Below are 12275 nucleotides of genomic sequence, written 5' to 3' on the forward strand. Positions count from 1 at the left end.
TGGAGGGAGGAAAGGGTATGACCAAGTGGCAAGGAAGAATAAACTAGCGCTGCCCCGGCCATCACAAAAGTGTCATCGGGGGAACCCCAGTGGGTCTGGGGGTCAGAACTATTTTCATAATTACATAAGACTTTGTCTTTTCCATGTTAATCCACTCAGTGATGTTTTACAGAGGCTGCATGATGTACACAACAGCATTACAATGACACCATCCAAGCTGTGCCTGTATACTTTTGTGTTTTAAAAAATTCCCAGTTAATTTCTAAAATAAAATATTCAATATTTATTATCCTCAGAAATAAAAACTCTATGGGGCCCTTGATAATTTTTAAGAATGTTAATGGTTCTGAAATCAAAATGTTTATAAAGAAGCTTCAAAAGTTTTAAATTCATCCACAAATCACTGCCACAACAAAAACTCAATATTTTTTAAAGAAAGAAAACCCAAACTCCCTACAATATACTACTTTAATTCACAATGTCCACATTCAATCCAAAATTACTAAATGCTATAAAAGCAGGAGAATATCTACCAATGAGCAGAACAATTAGTTAATACAGTGAGAAATGCCGGGTAAATATATACAAAGGCTTGAAGAAAAAAAATTTTAACTACAAAATAATCCTATCTAACAATGGACAAACATGGTAATTGACCGTACCTTCACTACATCTCCCACTGGCTAATCAGCGTGATATGCAAATTAACCACCAAAAAGATGGCAGCTAATTTGCATACTGCAGGCAGGAAGGTTCAGCGCCATCCTACCTGCCCCACCGCCATCAGGGCCTGCTATCTATGACCTGAGGTGGCAGGCATCTGTGTGCGACCTGACCCGGGGCAGCCAGGCGGGGCAGCAGCAATCTGCCGGCCCACCAGGGGCATCCGTGTGTGAACTGACCTGGGGCGGCGCCCCAACCCCCAGATCGGCCCTGCCGTGTACGCGACCCGGGGAGGCGGGACAGGCACCGAGGGATCGGGCCTGTCATCTGCCACCAGGGGAGCGGGCCTAAGCCAGCAGGTGGTTATCTCCCGAGGGGTCCCAGACTGTGCGAGGGCACAAGTGGGGCTGAGGAACACCCCCCACCACCACCCCTCCGCCTCTAGGGCACACATTTTTGTGCACCGGGTCTCTAGTAAACTATAAAATGGAGCCGAGATTAAAGAATACAATTCTCTGAAAAATCCACTGGATGGGCTTTAGTGGATTACACACTTCCTAACAACACTGAGTTTTGGGAAATATAGAAACTATACAAACTAAAACACTCAGAGAAAAACTGGGGGGAAAAAACAACAGCGTCAGTAATCTGGGGGAAATGTTATGCAATTTCACACACACACCTGAAATTCCAGAAACAGGGGAAGGAAACATAAAAAAGTTTTTTAATAAAAATGGCCAAGATTGACCATTAAAAACATTAACCTCCTGACCCAAGAAGCCTAACGGACACACTCTGTATATGGTTAGGGTGGAGAAGAGAGCATGTGGGGAGAGAGAGACCCAGGAGCATTAACACTTTACTAACTATTCTAGATGCTCTCAACTTTTATAATTAATAAGCAGAATGAATCAACTAAACCTCATGCCTTAGAAATAATAGTATAAAGCACATCTTAAAATAAATATTACTTTTTCAAGACAATAGCAGGATAATCACTACAATTCAAAGACAATAGATTTATAGAGTCAATTTCTTCAGGTAACACTTGAAAGGCAATTCTGAAAGTATTTAAGTATTGGCCCATATGTACAATTATCCTGACAATATTTGATTAATTATAAGAATTGGAAGCAGCATACAGTGGGGCCTTGACTTACGAGTTTAATTCATTCCGTGACAGAGCTCGTAACTCAAATTACTCGTATGTCAAATCAAAAAGTGAACAAGTGAGACACGTGATGCTGGGCTGATGTTGTGGCGTTCACTGTGACGTTCGCTGCGCCAACTAGCGGTGGGGTATCTGAAGCTGGCTTGTAACCCGAATTTTAGCTCGCAACTCAAAGCAAAAAATCGGCCGAGAGATGGCTTGTATCTCAAAAAACTCGTTAGTCAGGACCCTCGTAAGTCAAGGCCCCACTATACTACCCAAATCAAATGTAACTGTATTTTTTGTTACGTCATTTAAATGTAAGCATATTTACCTTAATACTGACACAGTATGGATGGTAACACTGCCCACACTGAGAACAGGCCAGTAATCTTCCCTCTGCTCCTTGGCCAAAACTGCCACAAACTACGCACATATCCTGAAATTAAGAACATGTGAACATAAGTATGTACTAAAATTTTATAATTTTATAGTATGATTCTTAACTAGCACAGCTCTAGAGCTAGATATCAGATGGCTTCGGTGCACATGAGATAAAGAAGAAGTGGGCAAGGAGGATTCAGAAGTGGAAAACTGGAAATAGCTAAGTTCAAACCTGATGCAAAGTGAACTTGTCACTACTAGAAAACAGCACAACCGTATTGTGCATGGAGTTTTCTTCTTCATCCTTATTCGATGAAATATCAGCAGCAGACACCTAGAAAAAGCAAAAAAGATAAAATATCATGACCAAGGAGTGTTTATCCCAGGAACGCAAGATAGCTTTAGCACACAAAAATCCAATTGATGTAATTCAGCATATTAGCAAATAAGTCACAGGATTATTTATAAAATTCAGAAAAGGCATTTGAAGAATCCAACATCTACTCAAAATTTAAAAAAAAAAATCTCAACAAATTATGAATAGATAGTAGCTTCTTCAAACTGATTTAGGATGTCTGTTAAGAAAAACAAAACAAAACTAGAGCTAACACCATATGTTATGACAAAAGATTAAATGCTAACTCCCCAAGATAAAAAACAAGGTTACCTGATTTCATCCCATCTACCCAACACTATACTAAAGGCAACAGCAAATGTAATAAAGCATGAAAATGAAATGACATAAAACTTTATTTGCAGACATAATTGTGTATGCACAAAATCTACAAATGAATTCTACAAATATGCAACTAGAAGCAATAAGGGAGTTTTAGTTAAGGTTGTAGGATACAAAATCAATATGCAAAAATGAATATTGTCTCCAGATAGTAACAACCACAATATGAAATTAAGACATTACCATTTACATTAGCATAAAAAAATATGGAAGACTTCACATGAATCGAGAAATGGTGTGAGAAATCTGTATGTTAAAAACTAAATAACAGCATTGAAGAGAAATTAAAGACCTAAAACATGAAGAGATACACAAAGTACATCGTTAAAAAGCCAATTTCCCCCACACTGATCTGTTGTTTGAATTCAAACCCAACCAAGATCCCACCAGACTTATTTGTAGAAATTGACAAGCTAATTCTGTAATTCATACAAAAATATGAAGGATTTAGACTGGTCAAAACAACTTTCAAAAAGTTGAATAGTCGAAGACTAATGGTGTCTGATTTCAAGAGTAGTTATAAAGTAGAAGTGATCAAAACAGCCCAGTATTGGATTGCCTAAAGATAGAGAAAATTTAGAGATTCCAAAATTAGATCCACAAATATACAGATAACTAACTTTCATGAATGATACAAAGGCAATTCAGAAAATGGTACTAAAACAACTGGATATTCAGTATGCCAAAAAGTAAACTTTGATCCATACTCACACGAGCCATAAAAATTAACTCAAATTGGATCACCGATCTAAATGCAAAATCTAATACCACAAAACTGCTAGAAGAGCCCTAACTGGTTGCTCAATGGATAGAGCGTCGGCCTGCGGATTGAAGGGTCCCAGGTTTGATTCCGGTCAAGGGCATGTACCTTGGTTGCGGGCACATCCCCAGTAGGGGGTGTGCAGGAGGCAACTGATCGATGTTTCTTTCTCATCGATGTTTCTAACTCCCTCTCCCTTCCTCTCTGTAAAAAATCAATAAAATGTATTTTTTAAAAACTGCTATAACACTGAATACATTTCTAACATTTCTCAGACACCAAAAGCACAATCCACAGAAGAAAATATATTGGACTTTGTCAAAATTAAAGCATCTGGTCTTCACAAGACATAGTTTTGAAAAGAAATGAATTTGCATTCTTAAAACAGGACCAGAACCCATGTTTCTTTGCTCCTTCAGTAGTAAAATTAAACAATCCCACCTGACTCCTGAACTTAAAATGACAATTAGAATTTGAAAAACGGGATTTTAAGGGAATAGTTACTGCAGGAAATATTACCTGCCAAATAGTCATCGTTGTTTTTTTAAATATATATTTAACTAAAGCCTCATCAAGTGTCAACAAACAAATATTTTTCAACCTTAAAATGTCCCAAGTAGTCATAAAATCCTCCACATTTTAGAGTCCGTACTAACCTGCAACATCTCTCATTTCTTCTGTAAACCATTTTATATAACACTGAGAACAGCTCCAATCAAAAACTTAAATGCCAACAGAATTTTTTCAAGTAAACAAGAATATGACAGGAGTTTGCCCTTTTTTAAATAATAAAGAAAATATCCATTTGGATTTGGGAGGAGTGTTAGCATAGAAAGAACAGTGTCAAAAAAAAAGAAGGCAAGAAAAAAGAAGAAGGATTGGAAAGTAGAAAGCCTGACCAGAAGTGTTTAAGCAAAAACACAGTAAAATAATGTTAGCCTATTTATGTGACTCTTAACATCTACATAATTGCTATCCAAGAGATTACCATCATCAGTCGACGTGTTAAGGATTACAGTGAACAGAAAGAAGGAGAGCCTTACCCCGGGTAGCACAACTGTCCCCATTCCACTTTTCAATTTGGACCTGCCTCTGCCGCCACGGCCGGACAGTCCGGCACCTCGAGGTCTCCGCTTTCCTGGAAACCCCGACCCACGGCCCTACACAACAGATAAGGAAAGGTCAGCATTCTGTACAAGCCCCAAAGAATTAGAAAAATTAAATGGGAGGCAAAAAATCTTATTAAATGTTACACATATAGTTTCTTCTTTTTTTAATTTTGATCAGATAAATATTGAGATATCAGGGTTATTACTTGTGTCTTTTAACATATATTCTGCAACTTAAAAACATAAACATAAAATACGTACAACCTCAGAGTCAAACTTCAGGTCTGTCGGTTACAAATGCCCTACACCTGCAAACCCTGGCCTTATTTTTCCATTGCCTAACCCTGCATTCCAGATGGCTAGAACATCCACAGCCCACCCAAGTATCTCCATGTGCAACACCTGTAATCAATATACAGGAAGTATAAGGAGCTACTCTGGCTACCTGGTCTCTCAGTAATCATGGTAAGAGCTAACCTGCTGAAGACTTACTAGGACTATCTTAGCATGTTTTACTCTCAATAATCTTATAAGGTCAGTCCTATTTTATTATCCCCATTTAAGAGACACAATGCACTGAGGGATGAAAGGTGCAATAACTTATCAAAAGCCACAGACCTAGCAAGTCTGGTTCTTAACCACTATTGTGAACTGCCACATTGCACGAAAGCTAATTTTTGCTAGTACACAATAGTATTTCTTCTAGCCATTAAAATTGTCAACTTCTCTTACTATTCAATAGTTGTCTGTATGGACTGAACATGAGTGCCTCATTCTACTATAGTATTTAGAGTGCAGTTTAGTTATAGGTAGGAAAATGGTGGAAGTATTGCTTTGAATCATCTAGATAATAATTACTTAAAACAGAAAAAAATTTATCTGAATTTTTTTCCCAACACAAGAAAAAATTCTATGGGAAAACACGTTAAATTCCCAGATATTTTAACAAATAAATACTAGAATTATTTGTTGTGGTTTTCTTTTTCTTGTTTATACTCAGACTTATCTATTACTACCTCAAAAACCTAAAATTTACATATCCTTGTATGTATTTAAATTTATGCCTGGCTGGTGTGGCTCAATGGTTAAGCATCAACCTATGAACCAGGAGATCACAGTTTAATTCCCTATCAGGGCACACGCCCGGTTTGCAGGCTCAATCCCCAGTAGGAGGCATACAGGAGGCAGCCAATCAATGATTCTCTCTCATCATTGATGTTTCTATTTCTCTCCCTCTCTCTGAAATCAATAAAAATATATTTTAAAAATATATTAAAATACTCAAGAAAATCCTTTGCTATTTTTTCCCTAACAAGTTAAATAGTATTTATGTTCAACTGATCTCACTAATCACAGTTTGAAATGTTGCACTCATTACCCATTTAGCAGAACAGTTTCAAAGTCAATAATTAATGATTATATTGTGAGCATAAGACACATACATATGAACAAAAGGGGAGGAAGTAATCTATTTCCTCCTTCAGTTTTAATAAATCCTTCCAATTTTCAAACTGCCCCTCCTTGTCCTCTAGATCTCTGAGCTTCTTTGAACAAGGGGTAGTGTAGGGCTGACTTGGATAGCTTCTTCTTGTTCTTTTAATAGGTATGAAACAATTTTTAAAACTTAAGTCAAAGATTAAATGAAGACTGTAATAATCTCACAATTTATTTTTCCCCAACATCCAATGACACCAGTGAAAATTGGTGGTATTTGCTTCAAAACTGTCAAACAAGTCATCTTTAAACACTTAAAAAAAATACTTATACTTTCAACACCTTGCATAATATCAGAATGAGTTAAAAAAAAAATCTTCCAATGCTGACAGAAAATTACAAAGTGGAATCTACAACTCCTTTGAAATCTTTGATTCATCTAAAACACCCTTATTCCAGAATTACATCAAATGTAGAAGATAAAGGAAAACTGTGTTCTTTAGTCAGTAAAATATTTCAACTTTTCAGATGATTAACAATTTTCAAATTATTTTTTTACTCTTCAAAATGCATCAGACTAAACTTACTTTAAGAACTAGGGAGTTACCCAATGACATGGAAAAGGCCCTATAATTGTGAGGTTAACACAGCCAATGAAATCTGCAACGACTCTGGTATTTCTTCTTCACTATTACATTAATAGCTTAGTGTCGTTTTTCTTTTGTAAGCAACGAAATTTTATGATATCACAAAAAATAACCAATAACTAATTGCTTCATAGCCTCTGTGACAAGGATTTGACCCATACTGTTAATTACAACATAAAAGGAAGAAACCATGGAAAAGGTATTAAAAATTTACACTTAAAATGAGATGCAAAATTACAATTTAATTTCCTAATGCATATTTTTAAGTGCAAACAGGTTGTCTCTTCATTATCAAAATTTTTAGGTTAAAGACGTGGCTCTGAAAGCTGAACTAGTTAGAAAAGAAAGGTTCAATTCTGAACTTCTACTTGGATAAGACCAGAAAGAAATGATACATGAATGTAAATGCAATTTTATTTACCACTTTGATGCTCCAAATGGCACTGCCAGGAAGCTGCCTGGGTTTAAAAATTTCCCGACCTTCTGAAATGTCTGGGGACCAGGAAGGTGGGCTCACTGTATTATGGGTACTCCAAGCCCCCTAGGATATGGCAGGTGAGAAAATAGATGTGTAAAACTCAGCAACATAAAAGGTCAAAGCCAGCAACTAAGGAATTTTAGAACAGCAAAAACAAATGCAGACGTGTGGAAATTTAGGACAAATTGCTTCAAGTTAGGGAAAAGAAGCTTATCACTTACAGTGACTTTATACTTAAATGTTTGCAGCTACAAATTACATTCAATATTTTATTCTGGTTGAAACATCAGCAAAAGGAAACATCAAAAATTAAGGTTTATATGAAATCAACACTGACTTATGCATTACAATTATAACACCAAGTATAAATAAAAGGCAAACTCTAAAACTAGCACTATAAGAAACTATTTGGGGATTACTTTCTTCTAACAATAGTCACTCCACTGGAAAGGAGAATAGATAACCTTAAAGAATTCATGTAACCCACTGCTATAACAACCCAACCAGTAGGCAAAAAAAGCAATCAGAAAATGCAATAAAAAAAATGAGCAATCAATAGACACATTCATTTTAAATTGTGGAAAGTTAGTTTGTAACCTTCAGATGCAAATACCATTATAATCCTAGCATCTAATTACTCTTCCTTCAATGACCATTCATTGTGAGTTTTGGTTTGTAGTTAAGGGACTTAGATTACATACTAGGGATTAAGTTGAAAACTGAAAATGTTAAAGCAATTGTCCTAAATTTGCCAATTAAAATGCCTAAAGTATCTGATTATTTATACAAGAAATAGTAACTTATTAGAATAGTTACAATAAAACTAAGACATTTTACTACCAAATCACTACATTCAGCAATAATCTGAACTAATATGATGAAAACGCTAAGCAACATGAAGAAAAATGTTTACTCCACAAAAATAACACTTTAAAGAAAAACACAAAATAAATGTCAAACAATAAAGTACTTATTTTGAATTAGGTAATTCAACAATGCTTAAACTTTAGACAACACAGTACTTACCAGGTTTCTAGAATATTATCAAACTACCACATAGTAACCTATTAATCACATAAAAATACCACTGGGAATTTAAATAATCAACCAAAAAGAAGAGCTTGACTATCCTGTGTGGAGCAGATAGTTAATGGGAAAACAGTATTTAAGGAAAAACCACGGAGGAAGAGACTGCACTTTTAATCAATCTACCTACCTCCCTTCTAGCTCAGCTAAAGGCTACACTGCTCTCGCTCACTTCCCCACTATGAGTCTACTTCCTGCAGACCTGTCTTCTTTCCTGCTGGGTCCAGGTCTTTGGTAACCTGTTGTCACTGAAAGCCCTTTCTCTATGCCTATTTACTCAAACTCTCAACATCCACAGAGCTCTGCTGGGTTCGGAGCAGCCCCCTGTGAAATGGTTCCCTGCCGTCTGCTGCCAAACTTCGACCTTCATCAGTTGCCACGCAAGTTCTTCCTCCACCTGCCCTCCAAAGCCCTGCCTCTCCCAGGGCTGGAGCTGGACAACCTTCTCCTCACACAGTCTTATCCTGAATGGTCTTGTTGGCAATGAGGGCTGGAAACACCCAGATGGATCTGTTGTCTCACAAGTTCACATGTTCTGAGAGAACTTCCCTCTTAGCATTTCCATTTTCTCACATGAAATGTCTCAAGTTTACCATGTCTAAACTCTCTCCCTTCACCTGTCCCCTCTCAGACTCTAACCCCTTTTAGAAGTGGCTGGGAGTCATGAAATAATTCTCTTCCCTACTCACTCTGCCGCTGCCTCCTCAATCCTTTCTCCCACCACTCCTTCAATCCAAACCACTGGTAAATCTGGTTCATTTTAGCCTCCAGTCTCTTCTCTGATCATTCTGCTTCTCCGTCCCCCACTGCCTGGCCCAACCCCACTCGAAAAGGCCTCAACTTTTTTAGCCTCTTCTTTGCCTGCATCTCCTCAAGCCTTTACCCATGCAGCAGCCAGAAAGGCTTTTCAAAAATTCAAATCTGATCAAGCAAGTCACTACTGCTGTAAACCATTCAACAGTTCTCAGTGCACTTCAAACTCAACCTTGCCCACTGCCTCTCTCTAACCTCGGCGTGTAGCGCTGTCCTGCTGCCCACCCACCTCGGCTACCCAGGCTTCCCGGCTGTCCTTCAAACATGCCTCACTCTGCATACAACAGAGCCCTGCTAACTCAGAACAATTCCAACTCTGATGGCTGCTTCTTCCGATTCCTCAGGTATGACCTTAATATTTGCTCATCAGCAAGGCCCTTCCTCAAATGAACCATCATTTCCCTTACCACACCTTTGTATCTTCTCATTGGTCACAATTTGGGCTCATATGTTGTATTGCTTCTAATTATTTAGTGGTAGAGAGTAGAGGCAAGAGATGTGTGAATTAGTTCTCAATAGTTCAACTGGTTTTTCTCTGAGGGTATCTGACTAATGTACATCATAAATTCCTTTTGGTAGATTGTTTAGGTTATGTCAATAAGCAGTTCTTAAAACATATCATAAAAAGTTATACTTGATAATGTTAAATTATCCATCATAATTTAAAAGTTGCCTTTGATGCCAAAACTACTGTCATTCTAAAAAGCATTCATGTTTCATAAAATATGGACAAAATGAAGGGTTCTATGGATCAAGAATGTTTGGATGTCATTTCAGGGATGATTGGAAAACCACCCAACTGCTATGAAGAACTTATATAATAAAAGCTTGGGTAATTACATTATGAATTTTAATAAGTACATTATAAGACATTGGAAGATAAATGGTGTGCAATTTTATAGGAACAGAAGAAAAATTATAATATACTTAGATATTTTGACAAAGGAGAAATTATCCTTAGACCTTAAAACTGAAATTTAGCTGTAATTATTAACTTTAGTTATAAATTATCCTTCAGATCTCAGCTTTGATCAAAAAGAACAGACCAGAGGAAGTTAGTGTTCCCTGTCAACTGCAACATAGACTGCACTGTCGTTGCACTTGAATTTACACCAACTACACTTGTATTTATTTGTTGCCATTGGCGTATAAAGCTTGATGAGAAGAGACTGTGCTCTTTCTGTTCACTGCTGTGTTAAACATTCTGTTTAGCATTTATTGAACATGTATTTTTTTCTCCTACTTATTACTTTTTGCATGCATAAATGCATCAATAAACACTGTAGTATGGTATGAACCATACTAATTCACCCACCAGTTATTACCTAGAATCTTGGATTTCCTCATCTATAAAAAAAATTAATCTATCCAATGCTCTGTTATTCTTTATAACATATCTACAAAATGAATTAAAATAAAAAGGGTTCAAACTGTAGACAGCAGGAGACTTTCCGCTGTAAAGAAAGCCAAACAGAACCAACTTGCTATTAAATCATATAGAATCTTCTAAAAAATACTACTTGGCAGAGATTGAATTGATTCCAACAATTATTGAATCCAAAACCTATTTAAAGTTGTATTAATCTTTCTGCTTTGAGGCCAATTTCTCAGGTAAATTTATCAACCTAGTAAAGTATACAGCTGCCACAAGGACTGTGGAGCAGGGAGATGGGGACAGCGATGGCAGGGGAGGATCGGCTATTATGGGCCACTTTCTGTTAGAAGTCTAACCCTGTTGCTGGCTGTGAAATATGATCAACGCCATGCTTAGAGCCTAATCTACTGAAATCAGTTTTAGGAGTGGCCACAGAGGGTTTGGTGTCTCCTGGGCAGACTTCACATCTCCAGATCCTAAAAGTCAACCTGGGCCTACCCTCTCCCAGCATGCTATGCAAAACCGTAACAAAACAGAACCAAGGAAGCATAAAAGGATGAGTCTGGCTTAGAGAAAGTGAAAATGATGGAGAGTAGAAAAGAAAACTAGTAGGAGAAACAGAAAACATAAGTATTTATAATGTCTTTGGGGTACATACATTGACTCATACATATTACAGCCCCAGCAGCCAACACCTCAAAGCATTCTTTTCACATACATAAGTCTCATATTCAAAACAGAGGTCGGCATCAAACAAGAATTTTAGTCCTGACTTGAAGCATACCAGAAAAGCATAGAAACAGAATGTGAATTTGGCTGGTGCTAGCAATGCCTTTGTTTTGTTTTTATGTTTTTATTGATTTTGAGAGAGGAAGAGATAATAGAAACACCAATGATGAGAGAGAATCATCACTGATTCTCCTGCACACCCCCTATTGGGGACTGAGCCCGCAACACGGGCATGTGCCCTGACTGGGAATCAAATCAGTGACCTCTTGGTTCCTGGGTCGACGCTCAAACACTGAGTCACACCAGCTGGGCACTAGCAGTGGTTTTGGTAATGGCTTCAGAAATGTCATGATAGGCTTAAGGACACTAAGAGGAAAGTCTGATGCTTCTAATTTGTATGTGTGTTGGTTGACACCCCAAAGAGTTCAACATTTTTTAGGGTTAAAACTACATTTTAATTTCTCAATGGTTTAGAGTAGTGCTTCTTGGACTTGAGCCAGCATGGGTGTCTTCGTAAAATACACATTTTCACTCAAGTTAAAGTGGCCTCTGAGAGTCTGCCAGGCGATGTTGATATTCCAGGTCTGAAGGTCACACTTTAAGAAGCAAGGGTTGAGTCTTCAATTTTCCTAGAAAACAGGCCTGGCCTGCAAGCCTTGAGTATTTCCTATCGCCTACCCTGCTGGCACACAGTACCCTGCAGTCTTCTGTACTCTAGTACACATCACACACAGTATAAAAGTCTGTTGCGTCAGCCTATGAACCAGGAATCATGTTTGATTCCCGGTCAGGGCACATGCCTGGGTTGCAGACTCGATCCCCAGTGTGGGGCGTGCAGGAGGCAGCCGATCAATGATTCTCTCTCATCATTGATGTTTCTGTCACTCCCTCTCCCATCCTCTCTGAAATCA

The 12275-nt window shown here is 37.7% G+C and overlaps 1 protein-coding gene across 2 annotated transcripts in view; it reads right to left on the reverse strand.

The window, feature by feature from the left end:
• KMT2C (lysine (K)-specific methyltransferase 2C) overlaps positions 1–12275 on the reverse strand; it is a 270221-nt gene that overhangs the window by 83684 nt on the left and 174262 nt on the right. For both annotated transcript variants that reach the window (XM_015566229.1, XM_015566230.1), the window contains exons 17-20: positions 7305–7424; positions 4737–4853; positions 2430–2531; positions 2148–2252 (exon numbers count right to left, since the gene is read on the reverse strand). In XM_015566229.1, coding sequence (XP_015421715.1) covers positions 2148–2252; positions 2430–2531; positions 4737–4853; positions 7305–7424 — 444 coding nt within the window. The remainder of the gene's footprint in view (positions 1–2147; positions 2253–2429; positions 2532–4736; positions 4854–7304; positions 7425–12275) is intronic.

The sequence above is a fragment of the Myotis davidii genome, unplaced genomic scaffold (genome assembly GCF_000327345.1).
Source record: "Myotis davidii unplaced genomic scaffold, ASM32734v1 scaffold762, whole genome shotgun sequence".
NCBI lineage: Eukaryota > Metazoa > Chordata > Mammalia > Chiroptera > Vespertilionidae > Myotis > Myotis davidii.